Below are 24374 nucleotides of genomic sequence, written 5' to 3' on the forward strand. Positions count from 1 at the left end.
ATCAATACGCAACCGTTTATTTTTACAGCTCTAGTCATGTGTTCACATGTTCAAATAACTTCTACAGCATCGCAAGGAAATGACAATGTCCCATCACTGGAGAAGTCCTCAGGTTACACCCCAGACTGGTCGCCAGTCAATCCCAAGGCACCAATCAAACATGCAATCAAACTCCTGTCTGCAGTATGGACAATTCTTCAACCGCAAGCTAGCATGCATTGGTTTGGAATGTTGGAGGAAGAGTACAGCTGGAATCTATCCATGGAAGCGCGAGGAGAACATGAAAACTCCACATAGCGGAGATTTGAACCGCAAACCTTAGAAGTGTGAGGCAGATATAGTTACCACTTCTTCACCGTGCTGGGCATGTTACATCCATTACGAGCCAAATTCAAGTTACCAAATATGATGCCTAAACATCTGAGAGAACCAGTGGTGATCAATTGCAATCACATTGCATCAACTATATTCATCTTTGGGAAGGGCGATCATGTTATTGTTCAAATCGATATATGTGGCCAACACACAAATGATTGGAAAAGCAATTCCCTTACTCATGCATGATAATCCAGTTCATAAAAAATAAATAGTAATAGTAAATAGAAAAAGCCTGCATTTCTTATCCCCTCTGAGCTGCTCTGACACGCTCTAATCAAGGCTGAAATATTGTTGCATGCGGTTGTCAGCTTTGCCAGTGTCCAACATTGCTGCATAACTGGTGATGGGATGTCCACATCGGTGATGTCATTGACCCCCCCCCCAATCATCCTCTGATTGACTGAGACTCCCTCCCCTCCACAAAAAAAAAGAAAGAAAACACATTTAAGTCAATAAAAGGCATCACAAGTGGTGGCCTTGTTGAAATAAAGGAGATGTTGCTCCCTGTGGTGACTGCACTGACCTGGATGGTGCAGGTGTACTCGGAGTCGTCCAGCAGCCGCACGGTGCAGTTACACTCCCGGTCCAGACTCCGGATGCTGCTGCTCATCAGTCTGCTCAGCATCTTCCCAGCGGTCTGCGAACCGGACCGGGGAGGACGACGCGAGGCGCATGCATACGAGTTAACGACGCGCCCGCACCGTACTCCAACACTTGGTCGGCGGAGGCGGCCGTGAACTGCGCCGCAGTTGGAGCATCTCCGACAGGGTGAGGAGCACCGGAGGTACTGCTGCTCAGTGGTCCACGTTCAAGTGTCACCCCCCTCCCCTGGCCCTTTTTTTTAACCACACCTTCCCCTCCTCACTACACCGTGATTGAATGGTGGCTTTGCAGTCGCCAATCACGGAGCTAACAGTCGTGACTGAAAGCCACCTGCATGCCAGTACGAATAACAATAACAACATACAATGCGGAAAGTCGTGTCGGGAGTTAGCCGACGTCCAAATAATTAATGCACAAGTCTCCGTATTTGCTGATATGGATAAGGCATTTAAACGATCACATGAATGCCAATTAATTCATGTGCTATACTGTAGCTACCCCATGTGTGCTGCATTGTGGAGCCAATGTAAGGGATGGGGCACTATTTAGATCAAATACGACTACACGTGTTTACATTCGGTGCCGTGCCATTACGTCTTGCATTTGTGATGTAAATGTGTTTAATTTTAATCGAATATCGTTTAAAATGCACAAAGTAAAAACTTTTCATGGAAGATTGCATAGGCTGTTTCATTCAAATGCAACACTTAGAGTAACAACTTGTCACGACTGATGGTTTTCCTATCCAACCCCACGTTTTCCAAAATCTTGCCACTCATTTTACTTCGAGGCAGCATGGAGGTATTTCAGGTTTGTGTTAACTCAGTTTGAACACTAGGGGGTAGGGTGTTGGGGGCCGGGGTGGGGGGCAAAGTAAAAGGAGCAAATACAGTTAGCAAAAAAAAAAACTAAGGAAAAAAAAAACAGAAACTCAACCCAACTCGTGTGTGCGTGCGTGTGCATGTGTGCGATGGTGCGTGTGTGTATGCGTGCACGTGCGGTGACAGTCGATCGCGGGTTCGTTGGCATGAAAAGTAAATCTTCGGTCAGAAAAGGTTGGGCACCCCTGCAAAAAATCAATCACAAAGACAGCAGAAAGCACCAAAACATAAAAACATGATTTTGCATGATGTAGGCATATATTTATTGGTATTTTTTTATTATTACATTAATTTTATTATTCGAAATAACACGACGTAATTTGTACTGACTGTGTCACGATATTCCGTTATCTCCATGCATTATTTGTTGAAATGAATGAAAAGCTTTGACGATATGACACTCATTTATGTGTATACATTAAATAAATTATTAAAAAGAGTTGCTGGAGGTCAAAATGTGTTGTGATGAACCAGAAGAGCAAACAATTAATCGGAATCAGCCATCTTTGTTTACATTCGCCAAGAAGGTTTTGACGTGGGAACTGGGAATATCAGAATGGGATTTCTCCGACTTTCCACCTCCCTCGAATGCATCATTTCTTCACGTGTTTTGCATGGATTGTGGCGACATTTAGTGGCCGTTGTGTGTACTGTACCAGAAATGTAGCGCGCGTAGGTATCTCTGACGCCCCGCCTCTGTCCTCCTCTGATTGGCTAGCACGCTTCCTGTTTCGTAACTCTTCAACGTGGTTGTTACCAAACACAAATCTAGCAACGACAACCATCGGTTGAGCGGAATAAAAGACGTCTTTAAGGTAGATTCATTGACTTTGCATTATGTTTGTTGTCATGGGCCAGTCTGTGTGCACATTGACAAATTAATTTAGTGGCGTTAACTCCCCAAGTTGATGCTGTTTAATATTTGACGTCTGCACTCTTCTTCACACCAACAACAATTGATCAAACTGCATACTGTACTTTTGTCGGTGAAACTATAAAACAAAAAGAAATGAAATTAACCAGATATTTACCTCAGATTAAACTGCCGTACAAAACTATTTGTTTAATAGTTACTGATCCACTATGTCCATTTGCTTAAAGCTGCAAAAATGCATTTATTGCTTTTAATTTATTTTGTTTAAATTACTAAAATGTAAATGTTACTAAACAACGTAAACACTTTGAAAATATTAGTTCTACAGTTTTGGATATAACTCTTACTACAATAATAACAGTGAGGCATTTTAAAAATATCCCCACCGTATTTTGACTGTGTTTGACAGCGTTTTGTCCCGTGTCTTCAGAAATGGGTCATCGATGCATCCACTGGTTCCGTAAAGGGCTGCGGCTGCACGACAACCCGGCGCTGATGGCCGCTCTGAGGGACTGCAAGGAGCTCTATCCGGTGTTCATCCTCGATCCACATCTCTTTGACAAGAAATGGGTGGGCATCAACCGCTGGCGGTTCCTGCTGGGGGCGCTCAAAGACTTGGACTGCAGCCTCAGACTGCTCAATTCTAGGTAGACATTCAGCATTAACACTATGATCATGCTAAAGGTTATTTTAGTCACTGATGTCTTTTCTTTCCCTATCTATTAGGCTGTTTGTTGTGAGAGGCAAGCCGGAAGACATGTTCCCCAAACTGTTCACAAAGTGGAAAATAACAAAGCTGACCTACGAGTTTGACGCAGAGCCTTACAGCGTATCCCGTGACCAGAAGGTGGCCGCACTAGCCAAAGAACATGGGGTGGAAGTCGTGTATAAAGTGTCCCACACGCTTTATGACACAGACCGGTAATTAACCCCCCACCCCACCCCCTTTTATTTAACAAGGAGAAAGAACCATTGTGATTTAAAATCTTCTTTCCATCGCCGCAGTGTGCAAAATTCTAGTACTGGTAGTTGTTTTGCCTAGGCTGTGATATGTTGGTGCATCTCAAAACATTACAATACATTTATTTTTATATTAAAACATCTATATGAATATCACTTTTTTGAAATTGAACTACAGAAATAAACAACCCTCTGTATGATATTCAATTTTTTACTGTTTGTTTTCCCAGAATAATCGAGGAAAATAATGGGAAAGCCCCCCTCACATACAACCGCATGCAGGTTTTAGTGAAGACCCTTGGGCCCCCGAAGAAGCCAATTCTCGCTCCCACTGTAGAAGACATGAAAGGTAAATCTCACTAACTTTAATTGTCACATAGTTCTCATGGAAACACAGCACAAAAAGTAATGAGAGTCTCTCCTCAAAAGATGTGAAGAGCCCTCAATTAGAAGATGACGCACACAATTATCCGATTCCGTCAATGGATGAGCTTGGTCATGATACATCGGAACTCGGAGAGGAGCCTTTCCCAGGAGGAGAGCAAGAAGCTTTGAGGCGACTGGAAGAAAATATGAAAAAAACTGTAATTCTTGTCAAATTCGTTATCGTTCCAGTTGACACATTGTCTCTTCATGGAAAACGCAGAAATGTCATTTTTCTTAGAACGGTTAATATTCACTAACCTGCCGGAGTGTGAATGTGTGACCTTCAGGGATGGGTGTGCAGCTTTGAGAAACCTCAGACATCTCCCAACTCTTTGAGCCCGAGCACCACGGTCCTCAGCCCTTACGTCACATTCGGCTGCCTGTCTGCGCGCACCTTTTGGTGGAGGCTGACCGAAGTCTACCAGGGAGTGAGTATGATTATTGTCGTCATGAAAGTGAACAGCCAACCAGGATTTGACAGGATTGTCAAACTTAAAAGTTTCAAGTCAAGGGGCTAGGGTTAAAACTATCCATCAATTTTTCTAGAGCATTTGTCCATGTTAGGATCCTGGATGAGCTGAAGCTGATCCCAGCTGACTTTAGGCCAGAGGCAGGGAAACCCCCTGAACTGAGATTTATGCTGACCACTAAACGTTTTCTCTCATTTTTTCTCGAAGAAAAAGCATTCCGATCCGCCAGTGTCCCTGCACGGACAGTTATTGTGGCGAGAGTTCTTCTACACGGCCAGTGTCGGTGTCCCCAACTTTAACAAGATGGAGGGCAACCCCGTGTGTACTCAAGTGGACTGGGACACGAATCATGACTACCTGACTGCCTGGAGGGAGGTATGAGAATCATGTCACGTGTTATCGATGCGACGACAACGACATCACTTTCTTGGACGTCGTCACGAGGGCGTTTATTTTGCAAAGGCTCGGACCGGTTTCCCCTTCATCGACGCCATCATGACCCAGCTGAGACGAGAAGGATGGATCCATCACCTGGCCAGACACGCCGTAGCCTGCTTTCTCACCAGAGGAGACCTGTGGATCAGCTGGGAGGAAGGGCAGAAGGTCAATTTATCAGACCAAGTTGATCCAGATTTGAGTGAAATTTTGGTTTGGTTCAAAGAACGAATCATGACATGCAAAATGAGGAAAAATGATTGACGACGGGGTTCGAATTTTCTTTTTGACCTGACGTTCACATCTTGAAAAGCTAATATGAATATCCACAAATCTATATTAATTTGTCTAATTTTACCTCATCTGAATAAAATGTAATATGCAAGCTCAAAATCTGTCAAATCAGACAAGAGCTGATCAAGATGTTTGTTTGAATCCATACATCATGACTGAATAAAAAAAAAATAAGGAGAGGTGGCGGGACATCATTTTAAAAAAATGTGCAAAATAAAAATGATAATATCTCTTTCAAAAATAATCCGATTCAACAAAGTTACTGTGTGTATACAGGGTCAGAATCTGTTTAATTTGGTTCTGTTCCAGATTTTCAAGTCAGGAAAAAAGGTGTGAAATATAAGCATTAAAAAAATGCAAAAATCAACAATTGTTACCTTCACGAAATTGAACACTATTTTTTATACATTTGTGAAAGGTCAAAATCTGGAAAGTCAAACAAAGCTGACCCGAATTTTGTCACATATGATGTCTGTCATAAGTAGTCACATTAAATAACCAAATAATAAATTCCGCATATCATGAAATGTAATTGACATCATTTACTGTGATCGTAGTAGGCTGTTGTTCCCTCACGACGACACCTTATTTATTGATATTCTCCTATTGTAACCTGTTGATTTCACAGCTAAAGATCACGTTCAAGCCTTGGCAGAGATCAGCAGCACTGATGGCTGCCGTTTTTGTGTGTTCTTATTCATTCTTGAAGGTTTTCGAGACGCTGCTGTTAGATGGCGACTGGGCTCTCAATGCGGGAAACTGGCAGTGGCTCTCAGCGAGCACATTCTTCCACCAGTACTTCAGGGTCTACTCTCCCGTGGCGTTTGGCAAGAAGACCGACAAAAATGGCGACTACATCAAGTATGTTTATCCATCTCCTTTTCTATAGCGCTCTTGGCGTGAGAGGCAAGGTGCCCCCTGGACTGGTCACCTGTCAGTCAAAATAGACAAACTGCCATTCACACTCAACATTCACGGCTAAGGACAATTTAAAATCTTGAAATGCATGTTTTTGGAATGTGGGAGGAAGCTGAAGTATCCCGGAGAGAACCCACTCAAGCTCCTTAGTGTAGATTAAAACACTGAAACTCAGAACTGCGCGGCAGACGCGCTAACCAGCTCACTGTGATGCTTTTAAGTACAATTCTCACCAAAACAAAGTGTTGGCATTTTTGCTCATTTCAGGAAGTACCTTCCCGTCCTGAAGAAGTTCCCCGCTCAGTACATCTATGAGCCTTGGAAAGCACCAGGCAGCGTACAGAAGGCAGCAGGGTGCATTGTGGGTAAAGACTATCCGCGTCCCATTGTGGAACATGAAGTCATCAGCAAGAAGAACATACAGAGGATGAAACTGGCGTACGCCAAGAGGTCCGCCGACACCGATGAATCGCCCAGCAGGAAGCAAGGTGCTCAAACACGTTTTAAAACATGCTCACGGGACACAACATTAGGCACACCTACCATTGTACATACATTCAAAACTCGCGAGTGAAAATCAATCGTGGTTAACTTATTTGTTGCACTTGTTTGTTCGTTCAGAATGTTAAAATGCCTTCATGAAAATTAATAATTTGACCATGGAATCCATTTTTAAAAAGAATTTCTTTTAGACATTATTAATTAATCAGGATTTCGCAAAGAAATGTTCAGAAATGTTTTTGTATTTATATTTCAACGGATTAAAACGGGGCGACAAGTCAGATGATGTTGCATAGTCCACCGCGGCGCACCTAATGAAGTGTAACCATTTTTGTTCACCATATCAAATATTGCATTTCCCTCTGGTGTCGTATCTTGCAGGTGTGAAGCGAAAGGCGCCTTCCGTTGTTGACATGTTGAGGAAGAAAGGAAAGAAATGAGTCCAGCTTATACATTTTCAACAGTTCTTCGGTTATCTCCTATTTAGATTGGTGGCATCGGTTTGCTTGTTTGTGTGGGTTATATTGTTAAGTGCTTGTTGTTGCTGGCGTGTTTCTGACGTCTTGGAGCTGGAAGTTTTATTCTTTCCATACTGTAATGTTTGTGTCCACATGTACATTGAAAGCATTGACAATTTTTACCACGTTTAAACAGTCTAAATTGTCTATTCCCTGGCAATTGAAAGAATATTTCATGATGGTCGTGCGACTCACTTTTAAACGTAAAAGCTTCTCAAAAATATGGCTCGGACACTGCAAATCTACTGCACTAACTAAAATCTCAATGGACTTTACTTGGCTTATTCAATGACTGGCTGTAAAATGAGGTACGAGCCGATAACAATGTGTACTAGTGTCAGAAAGGGAGGTGCAATGGCAATAATGTGGTGTAGAACCATCATGCTTTATTTAACAACAGTGATGCAATCATTAGGAACGTGCCGGCATTCCATGTATGCGTGGGTCAGCTGTCCCGGCAAGTCTAGTATTCTCCCGTTGCCGCTTTCTTGGACATGACGCTGGTGTGAATATCCAGAAGATGATATCACTGCCTCGGCGGATGTACAAAGTGGAGGTCGGTTTCCAGAGAGACCCATCAAACAAACAAACAGTGTGCAAGTATGCGAGTGGATCCCCTTTCCTTTTCCTCTTTCGACCCTCCCTGTTTATCTGCGTCGACACGTCACAATTGCAAACATTTGGCAGCGTGGTGCTCAAACAACCCGGTTGGATCCGCAGATAGCAGAGAATACTGGACCCCCCTGCTGACTGATCAGCATCTCAGGGGAAGAGTTCCGCTGCATGTTAGACACCCACGATTTTAAAGCTTATTGAATTGACTTGTGCGTAAAGGCCTTTGCAGACACTATAATGGTTTGCTTGTTTGTGTGGGTTATATTGTTAAGTGCTTGTTGTTTCTGACGTCTTGGAGCTGGAAGTTTTATTCTTTCCATACTGTAATGTTTGTGTCCACATGTACATTGAAAGCATTGACAATTTTTACCACGTTTAAACAGTCTAAATTGTCTATTCCCTGGCAATTGAAAGAATATTTCATGATGGTCGTGCGACTCACTTTTAAACGTAAAAGCTTCTCAAAAATATGGCTCGGACACTGCAAATCTACTGCACTAACTAAAATCTCAATGGACTTTACTTGGCTTATTCAATGACTGGCTGTAAAATGAGGTACGAGCCGATAACAATGTGTACTAGTGTCAGAAAGGGAGGTGCAATGGCAATAATGTGGTGTAGAACCATCATGCTTTATTTAACAACAGTGATGCAATCATTAGGAACGTGCCGGCATTCCATGTATGCGTGGGTCAGCTGTCCCGGCAAGTCTAGTATTCTCCCGTTGCCGCTTTCTTGGACATGACGCTGGTGTGAATATCCAGAAGATGATATCACTGCCTCGGCGGATGTACAAAGTGGAGGTCGGTTTCCAGAGAGACCCATCAAACAAACAAACAGTGTGCAAGTATGCGAGTGGATCCCCTTTCCTTTTCCTCTTTCGACCCTCCCTGTTTATCTGCGTCGACACGTCACAATTGCAAACATTTGGCAGCGTGGTGCTCAAACAACCCGGTTGGATCCGCAGATAGCAGAGAATACTGGACCCCCCTGCTGACTGATCAGCATCTCAGGGGAAGAGTTCCGCTGCATGTTAGACACCCACGATTTTAAAGCTTATTGAATTGACTTGTGCGTAAAGGCCTTTGCAGACACTATAATCCATCATCTCGGATTTGGTTGTATGAAGTCAATTATCCAACACAGAAATCATTTCGGTCATTTAATTGTACAGCAAAATGAAACCCTGCTGACGTTCACTCTGACCGATGTGTCAAGGTCAACAGAGTTTAGTTTGCAGGAGGCTGTCATTTGATGCCTCCCGTTAGTGTTAGGGTGTTGTTGCTTTTTGCTTCATTGTGTTGTTGCTGTATCTCATATCATAAAATACAGATTCCAGATTTGAACAGTGAAAAACAATTGATCTTAAAAGTCCATATCAAGGGCTTTTTACGTGAAATAGGACTTCATGTTGTTTGTTGAAAGTTATCCAACTACGACAAATAAACGTTGATATATCTCGGGTGCCATTACGCTGTGCAGGTAGCTCTACCTCTTGAAGTGGCCAGCGAGTGGCACCAAAGTGAAGAGGTGATGTGACCTTTGCACACATCCCAAACAACAGCCCCTGCAAACGTGCTCTTGTCTATCATCGCCCCGATAAATCTTCTCCGCTAAGCCACGGTGGGATTTAGAGTGCAGGCTATACATAGTTCATTATGAGGCAACAACCATGTGATCGAGAAATTGTGACTTCATACGACTTGAGTTTTGACAGATCGGTTTCCCCCGAGAAACATGGAAAATGTTGACATTTTTTTTACATTCGAAATCAACTGGAGTATCTCGGGAGTTGCTATTAACGATGATTGCTGTGATGTTAAAACCCGTTCTCACCATTCATTTGTTACGTTTGACATTCAGAATGATGTCATCACAGCTTTTGCGAAGCATCCAATCAGATTGCTCTCAGGTCATTCCTATATTGATCATAGCCACAAGGGGGCATATTTGCATCGAATTTTGGAAGATCACATACCACGCACTAAAGTGGTGTTTGCCAACCTCTTTTGAGCCAAGGCACACGCCAAACAAATATGTCGCAAAAAGTATGAGTACTGAAATGATCATCCAAATTCACTCACAAGTTGATTAACTACATGTGAAATCGAGTCCTAACTTTAAGGGTTAACAGTAGGCCAGTAATAATAAAAAAGACAGCACTCGATGTCTGGTGAGATAGTTTGTGTTCCTCTTTCGTTGTTTAGAAAGGGAGGGTGGTCACATTACATCAGTAATGTTTCCACACTCGGGGGCTTTGATCCATCAGTACACACCCTGTCCTAAATATCCCGACCACGATGAGGTAACTGTGCTCACAAAATAAAGTGGCAGCTGTTTACCGCAGTGCAGATCACTCACAGTCATTATAATGTCCTTTTTTTTTATATTTTGATAATAGTGGATTTTAGGTCCAGAAAATAAATGTGAATATGTGCTAGTTCGTAAGTGAAGTTCGATGAGCATAGCAATACACACGCACGCGCGCGCGCACACACGAGGGAGAGAGGGACTTTTTAATTCATCACATTGTACATGCAAGTCTAAAGAGTGTGTGTGTCAAGATGAGAAGCATGCAGTCATTAGTGAGCTGTACCCTTGTAGGGCTCTTCTATTTCAATTGCTTCTCCTTCGGGATACAAAATGATTGTCAGTAGATAATGAAGCCTTCTCGTTTTATGTATTAAAAAAAAAAAGTTAGACCGGTATGAGAACCATGTTACTCCAAATTATTGTCTTTTTAACGAAAGAAAACCACTTCCCCCTCCCCAATAGATTTTTTTTCTTTTTAATCAATCCAGTCCAAAACTGCTTCTCAAATGATGCTGATTATTATTATATTTTGCATTGTTTAATCAAATAACTTGATTGAATGACATAGCGTGTACAGCCCCAACTTGTGTTTATTGTAATCTCCGATAAACTATCAAAAAGTAAAAATAAATAAATAATCTAAATGTGGCTAAAAATGAATTTTAATATTTATGTAACAATTCTGCAAATAATAATACTAATGCAAAAAATATAGGCCTAATAATAATATTTGTATTAGAAATAATGAATTGTACCACCTCGTTGTCAAAACAACCATTTACAGGGTGTTCCTTGAAATCAAAACTGTCACCCTTAAATCCAATTTAAAAAATGTTGCCATTACCATTAGATTCATAATAATGATGCATCACTTTCTAAGTGGCCAGTAGCAATCTACTGGCTCATAGTTCATGTGTAACATCCACTTTAAGCTACCAACCATGATTTCTTAGGTCCTTAAAGTGATACAAGAAAAAAAGTCATGCTCACCAATACTTATTGTTCTATTTTAGAAGCTACCAAATATGCAGTGTCCTTGACTTGACTTCCACCCTGAAATCATTGTTTAGTGTATCTTTCTTCAGCGTTGACGTGCTGTTTGACCGCCTGGTGCATCCTATTGTGTACAACATACAGGCAGGTTGGGTGGGTGGCAGGTCCTGGCGGGCGGGGATGGGTCAAGGGCTGGAGGGGGTTAAGGCATTCTTGTGCCTATTTGAGAACCCACTAAAAATAGTGCAGAAGGAGCAGGCTATGTGTACACATGCTCGTGTCTGATTGGAAAACAGAGCCTCAATTCAGAACTGTGGGGCATCTGTCAAAGAGGGACGTGACCTCTTCCTTGGTAAGTGCACTGCATTAAAGGATACTGTACAGAGCAGTGATTTTATGTTTTATACCGGTAGCGTTTGGCCTCAGTTAGCATGTGCGTTGTTCCTTTGCAGCTGCCTTTCTACAGTGGCTTGAAGGAATAAAAAAAGAAGAAAAAATTTCAGGGGACTAGAACTTTAGCGCACATTGAAATGGGTTCACGGCGGACAATGCCACGTTCCCATTCCGCCAATGGAAGATTCGGCCACGGGAATGGAATCACTGGCAATAGCCGGGCTGGAGGCTGCAGCTACCTCTCCAGCGTCAGGCCAGAGAACAGGTACAGTGGGATGGTGACATTATGCACTTTACCTCAGCTACGGAGAGATTGTTTTGAATATTAGACCCAATGCACACTAGGGGTATCTCCTCAGAGAGTACTCAGGTGATTAATTCAGAAAAAAAAATTATATAAAAGGAAAAAAATCGCGACTTAATGAGAAATATTAGTTTATTATCTGAAAAATACCTATAAGCGACATCGATTCCAACTTTTTAATTATTGTGAGTTAGAAAATTAGAAAGGAAAAAAAGACAAGGTTTCCATTACACTTAATGTTTAATTAAAAGGGGTCAAATACAATTTGGAGATACATGTTTTTCATTGGACCCTGCGTTTTACTAAAAATGATAAACCAGAGATTCGTGCTTTGATTTTGACTTTGTTGTTCTTTAAAAAGAAGCACAATAAAATATGTGTATCTACAGGGGAGACAATTTTTGAATTTGTAATATGGCTAACTAAAAGGAAAAATGTTTAGGGAAAAACAATCCCAGAAAAAAGTTCTGAGTGTTATTGAGGGAACTATATGCTCGATATCACCACGAAAAACATGCCTTATTACTTAACAGAGAAATTGCTGGCAAGCATAGCACTGAGATACTTTGTGTACTTTTTGCAATGTATAATAAGATGAAGAGACCAGATATTTTCTTGTTCAAGTTGTTCATTAAAGCCAACGAGCTGTACTATTTCATGTGTAATCGATTAGGGTTTAATCAAACAGCAACACGAAGTGGTGCCTAGAGGCCAAAGGCTATGTGCATCGAGACTCTTGAAACGCACTTGTGTCATGTTTGGTTTTCTCGCTCAATGAGTAGCGTGTGATGTGCTGTGAAAGCGTCCACTGACCCCAACACAAAGGACAGCAACACCAGTGGGCAGGCATCGCTAGTCGAACAAGCACATACGATTTGTTTCTATCATGACAGTGTATACTGTAAATTAGCAAGAATAACCATACGGCTTAAAGAATTCATTTTCACAAATTCAAGATGGTAATTCACATTAATGTCACAAGACTGGAGTGGAGGACTAGAGCACAAAACAGTATATTCTAATCATCTAACTGAGAATGACATGTTCTGGATAGTTCAGACTTGGTGGAGGTCTGATTTCATCCTGCAGCAGTGAATGTATTGAACGTCTTCCCTGTGCACAGGAGTACACTGTGCAGCGTGATAGCTCAACTGACACAGGAAACACAGCCCGCCTTCTTGACCACTCTCAAGTCCAAAGCTGTGTCAGAGAGCTCCAATGTCAAGTTCTTCTGTGTGGTGACGGGTGAGCATCGGCATTTGTTTGTCAAGTGTGACTTCCGAGCTAAGTTGGGACAAAAATACGCATCCATGGACAGCATATTGCGTCACGATATCATAACTATAACGGTTGTATTAAAGGGCAAGTCAACCCAAAAGTTTTCTTGATAATAATAAGTTCAATACAGAATTCTCATTATCAATCAATTAATCAAACTTTATTTATATATCACTTTTCAGACATAAACATACAACTCAAAGTGCTGTACAATGCTTTAAATCATTTCAAACTTACAACATTTAAAAAAAAGTTAGTATTGTGTCTTTGGAATATGAGTTAAGCAGCAAAATCCACCCGTCTTTGCTCATCTCAGGAGGTGGCCATTTTGCCACATTTGGTCAACTGAAAATGACATCACAGTTCCTAAGGGCTAGCAACCAATCATGGTTCGGCTTCAGAAAACAGGTGAGCCACGACTGGTTACCTGAGCCCTGAGCTACCATGATGTCATTTGGCAGAAAGTGGAAAAATGGCCGCTCTCCAAGATGGCTAAAAAATGGGTGGATTTTGCTGCTTAACTCATTTTAACTCACAGTATTGATCAGAACCTCGTGTTTAGACTGCACATGATGATGATGGTGATAATGATTATTATTTAATTTGTTGTCGTATTAATCGTACTTTAGAGGTTTTTTGATTTTTTTTTCCTCTTGTCTCTTACAGGTTATCCTATTCCTCAACTTACTTGGTATAAGGATGACAAACAGTTGGACAGATTCTGTGGACTTCCCAAATATGAAATATTTCGCAACGGGCAAACGCATTCTCTGCATATTTACAAGTATGTGTACTATTGAAGTGTGAAATAAGATATTAACATTGATGGGATAATATATTGTTTAATGTATCTGAATCAGGCCCCATGTCCTACTTATAATATTGTTAAAATTCGAATGGTCTTCCCCATGCAGTTGTAGTTCGGAGGACGCAGCCATCTACCAGGTATCGGCCACTAACACCAAAGGCATCGTGTCGTGCTCCGGGGTTCTGGAGGTGGGTGCAATGAACGAGTTCAAGATCCACCAGCGCTACTTTGCCAAAATTAAGCAGAAAGCGGAGAGCCGAGGCAAAGAAACCGATGGCAAGGAGAACCAGGAACCAATTCGCAAAATCAGCCCCGAACGCTCGCAGAGGAAGCGACGCTCCACCACGGAGGTCCGCCTGACCGTACCCAGCTCCACAGAGGAAAAGGTCACAGAGGAGTTCATTGAGTCAGTCTGTGATGATTCAAAGGTGAGGTTGGAGAAACCAGCGGAGGAATTGGTGGGAGAGAAATCGGCACCCTTGACTAAGACTTGTACGAAAACAAATAATGAGAATGGAATCCTTGGCGGCATTGACAAGACTCCCTTTGTCCAGAAGAAGATCAAGATTTGCCCCAGAAGTGAGAAGAAGCCTGAGGAACCCATGGAAGTAGAGAGTTGCAGAAACATTGCAGAACGTCAAGACAGAGCGCCTTTTGGAAAATTGTTAAGGAAAAAAAGTTCGGAGGCACTTCGAGCTCCGGAAGGTGCGAAGAAAGACAAGGAAAGTGTCTTTAAACGTGATGAGAAAGTGTCAGAGATGGACCCTCGCAGACCCTCCAGATTTCGAAATGCACCACAACCCCAACAGCCCTCGAACCGAGTCATCCAGCACACAGCTGATCCTGGATCAGTGGATGGGATCCTTAAGAAGAAGGGTCCTTCACCTGACCAGACCTCAGATCAGCCGCCGCAAAAGGAAACAAAAGTGACACAAAAGAATCCGTCCACGCAGAATGAGGTGAGCTTTTTTTTCCGTCTCCCATGAGCTCATGGGAGCATCATTCCAGGCAACACAGGCAACCTGCTGCTATTTATGGCAGCAACAGTGTAAGAGCATTCCAGTGGCAATGGAAGCTGTGTGATGCACTCATGTTTACACATGCAAAAGGCTGGCAATGGGGTAAAAAAAAAAAAAAGAATCATTCCGTTTTTATAATTCCCTCTATAATGAATGAGCCTGAGGATGATATAGTGCATTACAGTTTTGCATCACAGTGTGAGCGGTTTCCAATATGCTGCTTATCTTACTTCGGTATGACAGCGTTTGGTAAAACCACTAACCACAAGAGCACAGACCTCCACCAAGACAAACAGACAGCATTGCCATTTTTAAACTGGAAGTCATTGGTAGTCCTATAATGACTCAAATTATTCAACCAATCAGTTTTGTATAGCTACACCGTTGCAGGGAGAAGGTACCTCTTATTGTTGACTACACCGGACTGTTTGCTAGACGATTACGCTCACATTCACACCATGACTGATTTCCATTTACCATTATCAGTGTCATGACTTAAAGCAAGAGGATAAATTCCTGTACAGATACTTGTTTTTTTGTTTTTGATTTTTTTTTTTTTTTTTTTATGGTGCAAGTTCACTGTTTACTGGAAGCAGTAGGAAGTTAATAGGTGAGACAGGACTGTACTATTTCACTTTTAAAGTGGTGTGGCGAAATCCCAAAGTGACAAAAAGAAATGGTGCCAAGTCAAAATAAGATCCCAAAACGCACATTTAGCCTGATTCAGACCGAAATGTAATGGATTCTCTATTGGTGTGTGCGTGCCGTCTCTGGAGAAGTCCGGTGTTAGCTTCTTGCATCATTCTTCTACCTAACCAACTAAATGTGTACTTGGAGAAGGGCAAGTGCTTATGCAACCGTGTGCACATTGACTGACATCAGTGAGACAAGACGCAGCTCAACTCAAGTGCCTCTCAAAATGATTGACATGCCATTGTAACCGCACGTTAACGCAAAACAGACATATAGCTTGTGAATAGACCTGAGCTTTTCTAGATGAGATAGAGGGGCAGGTGGTAAAACATGCTATACATTAGTCAGCATTTAAAACAAATAATTGTTTTAGAATACTCTTAAAGGCTCAATTTTTGCCGCACGAAATGAGTGAAGTGAACATTATTAGCCTTGCTTATCGTATCTGCTTTTTATTATGGAATGTCATGTGACTCAGGGAACCTCTTGCTAATTATAAAAGGGAGTACAGCTCATGTTCGGGCGTGATGTGGATTTGACACTGTCTCTACCACAAATCAGAGAGCTGTTACGCTGTACTCATCACCCTGTTGTAACTTAACAGGAACGGGTTTCAAATGTTGCACAAGCAAGATGTTTTGTAATAATGTATCCAAATTCTGTATTTCCTCGATCAATGCTCTCATATAAAACGTGCGATTGTTTGCCACCACTGAGCTACCAGATGGAAAAGTTGCATTTGTGGATCATCTTCACTGTCTCCTCTTACTTTGCCAGCAATAGAATCCAACTGCTGGGCCTATTCTAAATCAGACTATATTTCCATTTCAGTGTTTCTATAAGTTGCTCCTATCACTAGGTCACTTGTGGCCTCTAGTAACACAGTTGAGGTTCACAAGCAGTCCACACAGGATGAGAAGGATTAAAAGTGTCATGTCAGTCTCGATATAATGGTTAAAATCTGAGAACTGCATGAAAAAAAAGATACTCTTCATGAGTATACAGTATCTTAAACAATAAATCTTGCAACCAGTTCAGGGTGTACCCCTCCTACTGCCCAAAGTCAGCTGGGATAGGCTCCAGCATGCTCGCGAGCCTTGTGAGGATAAGCGGTGGTAAGCGGCGTGCACCTTGAACTGGTTGCCAGCCAATCGCAGGGCACACATAAACGAACAATCATTCACACTCACAGTCACGCCAATGGACAATGTGTACATATCAGGGCCTCTTAAATCAGGCTGTCGCCTCTTCAAATAAGTGAGTTGAGTTGAGTAAACAAATGTGAGAATTGTGTTGAAAAAGAATCACATCACTAACAGAACAAACGAAAAGAAACATCTGCATGGTTTTACAGCCATGCAACAAGTGCCATTCTGATTAGCCATCACAGAAGACACATCTTAACTCATTCACTCCCAAAGACGTATTTAGATGTCTTTTCAGTCTGAAAATGGCCAGGCATTTTCAGACCCTTTCAGACTGTTTTCAAGTACAGTCAATATAAAATGAGGAGCTGGGATTAAATGTGTGGCATCTAAAAAGACATCTGAATACATCTTTGGGAGTGAATGAGAAATATTGTAGCTTTTGTACTAATGCTTGTTGCTGGTTACACTGTTGCTGTTGTTGGAATTACACGTTTACCCAAGTCCTGCACAGCCAGGGATAGAGTATCATTAGTATTTACAGCCTGGAAACATGTGCTTGTATTGTCTCCCAAGGTTACACAGGCCCCTACATGGATGAGAGGGAATGATGCACCTGTCAACCCGGAGGCTCCACCTGACCGGCGTTTGGCAGCAGCAGATGCACGACCGCAGCGGAAAATCCCACCGAAAGGAGCCGCTAAAACAGAGGACCCCCGCCTCCGTTTTGTCGCACCTATTGTCAAATCACCACAACACAGACGGCATCATTCCAAGGGATTAAAGGAAAGCCTTGCGGCCCCACAAAAATCGGAACCTCTTTCAATTGCCGAGAGACAAAGCCAACCTGATTTACTTGTAAAATGCGTTGAAGGGATCGGAGTACAAGGTTATAAAAAGGCAGATGAAAATAAGGTGAAGACGTCAAAAGAAAAGACTGTTGAATCTGTGACTGAAACCACTATTAGACCAAAGAGTCAACAACTACAACACACCAGAGATAAAGGCGCTGAAGTCCCGAAACCCATGGTTGTGTCTAATAAGGATAAAAAAACATCCAGTTTAAAACTCAACTCGGAATTACAGTCTAATAAACAAACTAAAGTTGTCATTGCTGACCCATCCAAAAAAACTCCCAGTTTAAATGGACAGCAACCCACAGACGTCCGAGAAATCCCCAAACCTTTGACCAGAGTCGTATCTGTTGCAGAACGTACGAAAGCCCAAATAAGGGCTCATGACACCGCGGTAACAAGTTGTGCTAAAGACATCCCTGCAGATTCCGTAGCACGTCCCACTGCAGCAGACAAACTTCAAAACCTTAGAAATGATGAAAGTAAAATTACAGCTCAAGAGAGAAAGACAGCACCTGATATCATACCCAGGAATCATGTTTTTAGAACTACTCCAAAGGAACATTTTATACAGGAAAGCCATCCAGAAAAGAATAAGATTGCTCCAAAGCCTCCGAGTCCTTGTCCTTCACCTGCCACTGATTCCCTCAGCATAGAATGCCCTCAGGATGTCATCGCCTTGCCCGATGCAGGTTCTTCAACGAACAATGGCTCTAATCCTGTGAATCCTAAAGAGATTGCAACTCAAGGGAGGAAGCCTGTCGATCAAACGTCTCCAAAGGAAAATCTTGTGAAGCAAAATCATCTTGGAAAGACAAGGACTTTCCCGGAGGATCCAAGTATTTGTCCTTTGTCTGTCATTGATCCCCTTAGCATGGAAGGCAAAATAGATGAGACAGACGTACCTGATGCAGGTTCTTTAAATAACTTCTCTTCTGTTCTTGGTAATCCTAGAGAGTTAGAAAATGAACTGAGAAAACAAGTACCTGGTAGCACATCTCCTCAACATGTTGGTGATCAAACCTCTCCAAATGACAATCTTGTAAAGCAAAGTCATCTGGGGAAGCGTAGTACTTTTCAGGAAGATTCTAGTCCCAGCCCTTCATCTGTTATTGATCCCCTCAGTATAAAATGCAATCAAGATGTTGCGGCTATTCCCCGCGCAGGTTCTTCAAAGACTTACCCTTCTGCTCCTGTAAATCCTAAGGGGGAAGCAACTCAAAGACCCACATCAAGAACCAAAAGTGATCCGATTCAAGGCAAAGAATTGGGACTTGATGAAAAGTTCATCCCAGACATTAAATTTGAGGGGATTAATGGAACCACTTCCCAAAGACTGATAATACAACACAGTCCAACCAGTTGTTCACAGAGGGCGTTGAGAATTTCCAGTACAAATGGTGACGATACACAAGAAGACAACCTTCGTATCTATGGGGGGTCAATGGATGAAGACATTCAAGGAATCGATATCTTACCAAATTCAAATCTCAAAGTCAGTCCTTTATTGCAGAAGGGAGAGTGTGATTCGTTGCTTACTCCTGCGACTCCACAAGAATTAGCCTCAGGGGCCCGTTGTAAGATCCTTTCATCCAAGGACAAACTGGAGGAGACCATCTTACCATCTGATCACCAACTTGAGAAGCAAGAGGTTTCTCCCCCAGACGGCACGCTTCCCACCAGTGCCGTGTCAATTGTTTCATCTCCAGACGGTTCCCAACGGTCACCTCTACTTCTTCAGCCCAAGGATGATAGCTCTTCTCCTGTAGAAAAACGTTCGCCACTGCTGGGAAGAAGGAATGTGACCGCTGAATCAAATGCTTCAAGCCAACCACCCAATGAATCCATCCAAAGTGATAAAACTGAGAAGGATAGACGGGACCCATGCAAAGGTAAAGCACCTTTCACATCCAAACTTTTTTTCTTTCCATGTAATCTCTATAGAGTTTTTCCTCATTATGGTTGCAGGTGAGCTGGAGTTGGGTTGTGGTGAGGTGGGATACACACTTGACTGGCCAACAGTCACTCAAAGAACCATTCACAACTATGGAAAATTTAAAGTTGTCAGTAGACCTAAAGTGCATGTTTTTAGAGTGAAGAAAGCCTGGGATGTGTTAACAAGTCATCCGTTGTTCTGCCCACCCATAAAAAGAGAGACGTTGTTGACTTATTGCTGCAATCATTTCAGCTTTTAACAGCCGATTTCCAAGTGGTACTATTCGGTTGAGTTCTGTATGGTATGAATTGTATTGCATTTAACCATGCAGGTTAATGGAACACTCTAAATTGTCTCGAGGTGTGATTGTGAGTGTGAATGGTTGTTTGTCTACGTGTGCCACATGATTGGCCGGCAACCAGTTCAGGGTGTACCCCGCCTCCTGCCCAAAGACAGCTGGGATAGGCTCCAGCATGCCTGCTACCCTCGTGAGGATAAGCAGATTAGAAAATGGATGAATGGATCGTTGTTCTGCGATCAGGAGCCTTATTACAGATACGAACGCGATTCTCATGGTCACGTCTTCATTTTAGCTCCACAGGTTATCCGTAAGATCCGCAGTGAAAGCTTTGCAGATGCCTCGGGGCACCTTAAACTGTGGTGCCAGTTCTTCAATATTCTCACCGACTCGACTATCACTTGGTACAGAAATCAATTGGAGATTGCCCGGATTACAAAAAGGTATGTTCCTAGAATTATTATTTTTTTTTAATAAAATACTGATTGTCCGTATTTGTTTTACCTATTTGTCTCTCAGTGCGGCAGATGAAAGCCAGGTCAATCTGGCTGTTGTTCAAGCATCAAGCAAAGACTCTGGAGTTTACAAATGCACAATCACAAATGACTATGGAAGTGACTCAACCGATTTTCTGCTTGGTCCAGACAGTATGTAGTTACTTGGCACATCAATATATGATGTGTAATTATTAACTTCGACAATACTAAGTGTGTTGTCTCTCCCAATTTGTTTCAGTCTTGGCAGGGATTTCTCTCCGTGAGGACCACAGTGGTAAGATCAGATGTTAACATTCAATACCACCAAAAGATGAATGTATTTCCAACTATTTTGTCCTGTCATCAAGTTGGGGAAGAGATAGAAATGGCGCCATTGGTGTTCAGCAAGGGCGTAGCCGACAGTGGTGTCTTGGGCAGCAAGTTGTTTGGTCGTGTGATGGTGCACAAATCCTGTATTGGCAAAGGCTGTGGCCGCAAGGTGTGGAGGGCTAAAGTCATCTATGGCCTGGAGCCTGTGTTTGAATCCGGTCATACGTGTATCATCAAAGCCCAACGCCACATCGCTTATGGCGGCAAGGAGGAGCACGGCCTCACAGACAGGAACCTGGACTTAGTCAAGCAGGTATGTCTCTCTTCCAAATGGAAATGTTGATGTTGTAGGTGATTCTAACCTGATATTTTCCATTGTTCTGCACACAGGACTGTAAAATTCAGAATCTGGCTCGTGAGTACTGCAAAATTTTCTCCGCAGAGGCAAGAGTTATCGAGAACTTTGGGCCTCCTCTCGAGTGAGTTTGACAATGGGCTCTTATACTTTAAATGCATAAGGCTTGGCACGGTGAGCTAGTGGTTAGCTCATGTGCCTCACAGTCAAGAGGTCCTGGGTCACACGTTTACATGTTCCCCCCATTACTGGAGAAAGGGAGTGTGGGTGTGCTAGTTATTAATCTAAATGTAAAAGGATTGCTTTTAGTCACATTTTCAGCAAGGAGGAGCTTTGATTGTTGAATGAAATTGTTGTCGTCGAACAATTAAAAAGTCAGCTTTCCATGGTATGACCCCTTACCCAACCGAAGTCAACCGCTCTGTTTGGTGGAAATGCGTGATGTCTTTGCTCATTATCACATTCGCTTCACGCTGATCCTTAACAAACCAGGATCATCCCTGTCTACTTGATGTACCGGCCAGCAAACACCATCCCTTATGCCACGGTGGAGGCTGACTTGGCTGGAGTCTATCAGAAATATGTACTGATGGATCATACGGGGAGGATCGAAATGAGAACCACCTCTGAGGTCGAGCTCAAGTGTTGTGCTCTGCAGCACTGGATCTTTCAATGGACCAATGGAAATCTGCTCATCACCCGGCTCGAAGGTAAACTGGGGATTCTTGAGTACCCAAATACAGCTTAAAGCGACTCGTTCTTGGGTGTGATTTGGCTGATGCTGCACAGGAGACAACCCGCAGCAAGAAATCCACTCAAAACACAAACCTATTAGTGTTTCCAAGTTTTCATATAGAAACTACTGCAATAGCATCAGGTCGAAGTTTACAAACACATTTAGTCATCACTGTTTTAGATTTTGAAGGTTGATTTGCACAATAAGTTGCCCCGCTATCTGGTCTGCCACAAAAAGCCTGACAAATGTAAATGAATCTTAGAGAAATGACAAAACTAACCTTTGCTCCTTTTCAGGGGTTGATACAAGGATCACCAACATTGGAATTACAGTCAAATATACAGGGTTGGTATATTGTTCGGGTTTTATTTCAGTGAATGATGTGTGTTAAATTCTTTTCCAGCTAATTTATCTTTTAGACTCACAATCATATTTTCATGTTGCTGCAGACATCAAGGTCTCCAAATGGAAGGCAAGCCTCAAATGTTTGAGGGTTTCGTCTCGCAGCACCAGTGTAACTACTTCTGTGGTCTGCTGGGCCTGAGGTCGCTCAAATTTTTGGACTCTCTAACGGCACCGGCCAAGCCCAAAGGCTCCAGAAGCCCATTGCTGCAGCGCAAGAGTCAAGCTCCTGGCTCCTGCAGCCCACAGGCTGGAAGGAGAGCAACCGGCAGCCCCCGGATGCTCAGAAAAGCTGAGCAAGACGCCGCAAAGAGCCCGAACACTGCTGTTGAAGTCTCATTTTGAAGCATGACAGATCACGACTTTACCAGACACCATTCCATGTCTTTATGTGGATTATTTTTTCAAGACTTAAGTCTCTTACATTTAAGTATTGCAGCGATTAAGTCAATTAATCAACTTGCTGGACTGCTTGACGATACATCAATCTTTTTCTTACCGAGAAATGATTGCATGCTTCCAACTTTATGCAAACAGCCTGAGGAAGCCCCAGACCTCAAGCCCACCCAACAATTTTGGGATGATCTAGAGCAGAGATTTTAATTTGTCGAAATAAAACATATTCCCAGATGATGTCCATATTTTCTTTATTTTTACTTCTTCAAGGTTTCCCAATACTTTTGCGTGGTTAATTTCTGAAATCCTGATATTTAATGTGTGAGAGACCCAACATTAGACCATGTATATGGACATTTTGTTCTTATAATGTTTTATTTTCATCCCTTAATTAAAAGTCAATTTTACAAAGAAGAAGACATACTATTATGGTTATTATTATTATTATTAGTAGTAGTAGTAGTAGTATTAGTAGTAGAATTCGTACTGGTAGTAGCAGCAGCTATGCTAGTTATCTGGTAACTCCACCGCAGTGAAAATGTCTTGCCAGCTCTTCTTGTCATTTCTACAATAGTAGGACTGATTTTAAAAATACTCGTCTCTCTCACTTTGAGCTAAGCACTGTTGCTGGTTGGCGTGAATTGTTTGTTATACTGATAGACGCTCTGTCTTCTTGATTTAGCTTGCTTCCTGATTGGATATCGTCACGTTTCACGTGACAACCACAGAGTCAGTGGCTTGAGGTCCTCTGTAGATTAAAACGACATTCATAAATATTGAACATGTTTACCATTATTAAGATCAAGTCAACTTTTTTACAGCTGGAAGCCAACCATGCGGGAATGTAAACATTGCGTTGTCACATGACACAGATGTACAGTGACACACACACTCATTGTATATTACTGCAGAACCGCGTCATGGTCAATGTAGCTGGTTGTAAAATAAAACAAAGCTGTATGTATAAAGAGAGGTTTTGCGAGTGTGTGTCATGTATTTTATGTTCAAAAAAATAGCATATTTTGTATTCATTCATTATCATGTTGGGAAAAACGTGAATTTTCCAGTTGTCTTATCACATCTTACCCTAGTTTTTTGTACATTTTACTTTTACCCACACTGAAGTTCCTCCTGGTTTTGTGTACTTAAATTCATATGAGGTGACTGGGGTTGAGATACTTAATGTAAATATTTATATATATTGCTCAAGCCTACCCCAGCTCTCTCAGGTGAAAGGTGGGATACACACCAGGGTCTGGTCGTCAGCCAGCTGCAATGCAGTAGGTAACTATTTATTACAGTAAAAAAGTTCAAAAAGCCAAATAAAGTTGAGTTGAGTTTCCAAAAAGCTACATTGCCTTATAACTCATGTGGAATTGAGTCAATATGTACACGTAGTAATCACAGTGAGCTTTACATGATCCAAGTACAGAGTCACAAACACTACAGTCAATACAAGAGCTAGTTCTTACTACTACTACTACGACTTGGTACACTGAAAAAAAATGGGGTGTTGCATTTTTTCAATTTTATTTTGTCAAGTGATTGCACAAAACAAAATCATCTGGATTCAGATACATTTTTTTCCAGTAGCCTATACATCTACTTAAAAATGTAGTCAGTGCTTCGTATCAGTGCCATTCTATTTTTTGTGTGTGTTTTCCATAGCATTTGAATTCAAACCTACAGGCCTGTTGGTGAGCAGAAGGTAAAAAAAAAAATATTCATTCATAAAAAGAAAAAGTGTAATATCATGTCAAGTGGAAGAGCTG

General features: G+C 42.1%; 3 protein-coding genes across 4 annotated transcripts in view; 2 read left to right on the forward strand and 1 right to left on the reverse strand.

The window, feature by feature from the left end:
• LOC109514030 (FERM domain-containing protein 5-like) overlaps positions 1–1502 on the reverse strand; it is a 31627-nt gene extending 30125 nt beyond the window's left edge. Inside the window, exon 1 of the mRNA XM_019866818.1 lies at positions 902–1502. Coding sequence (XP_019722377.1) covers positions 902–1003 — 102 coding nt within the window. The 5' untranslated portion in view covers positions 1004–1502. The remainder of the gene's footprint in view (positions 1–901) is intronic.
• Positions 1503–2563: 1061 nt separating this feature from the next.
• cry5 (cryptochrome circadian regulator 5) lies at positions 2564–7387 on the forward strand. Its single transcript, XM_019866706.1, has 11 exons — positions 2564–2677; positions 3167–3383; positions 3463–3657; positions 3927–4045; positions 4126–4280; positions 4410–4550; positions 4800–4967; positions 5055–5195; positions 6031–6182; positions 6507–6727; positions 7122–7387. The coding sequence occupies exons 2-11, from the start codon at positions 3169–3171 to the stop codon at positions 7178–7180; spliced, it is 1566 nt and encodes a 521-aa protein (XP_019722265.1). The 5' UTR covers positions 2564–2677; positions 3167–3168; the 3' UTR covers positions 7181–7387.
• A 3997-nt stretch (positions 7388–11384) lies between these two features.
• Positions 11385–23572, forward strand: LOC109513952 (alpha-protein kinase 3-like). Of its 2 annotated transcripts, XM_019866703.1 has the most exons (14): positions 11385–11531; positions 11632–11837; positions 13000–13121; positions 13821–13938; positions 14069–14921; positions 17396–19565; positions 20203–20350; positions 20427–20554; positions 20643–20678; positions 20752–21026; positions 21104–21192; positions 21561–21778; positions 22101–22149; positions 22254–23572. In XM_019866703.1, the coding sequence occupies exons 2-14, from the start codon at positions 11710–11712 to the stop codon at positions 22549–22551; spliced, it is 4632 nt and encodes a 1543-aa protein (XP_019722262.1). In that variant the 5' UTR covers positions 11385–11531; positions 11632–11709; the 3' UTR covers positions 22552–23572. The 2 variants fall into 2 exon arrangements, with proteins under 2 accessions (XP_019722262.1, XP_019722263.1); XM_019866704.1 differs by having other exon boundaries at positions 11385–11837.
• The last annotated feature ends 802 nt before the right edge of the window (positions 23573–24374 follow it).

The sequence above is a fragment of the Hippocampus comes genome, unplaced genomic scaffold, assembly GCF_001891065.2.
Source record: "Hippocampus comes isolate QL1 unplaced genomic scaffold, H_comes_QL1_v1.1 scaffold82, whole genome shotgun sequence".
Taxonomy (NCBI): domain Eukaryota; kingdom Metazoa; phylum Chordata; class Actinopteri; order Syngnathiformes; family Syngnathidae; genus Hippocampus; species Hippocampus comes.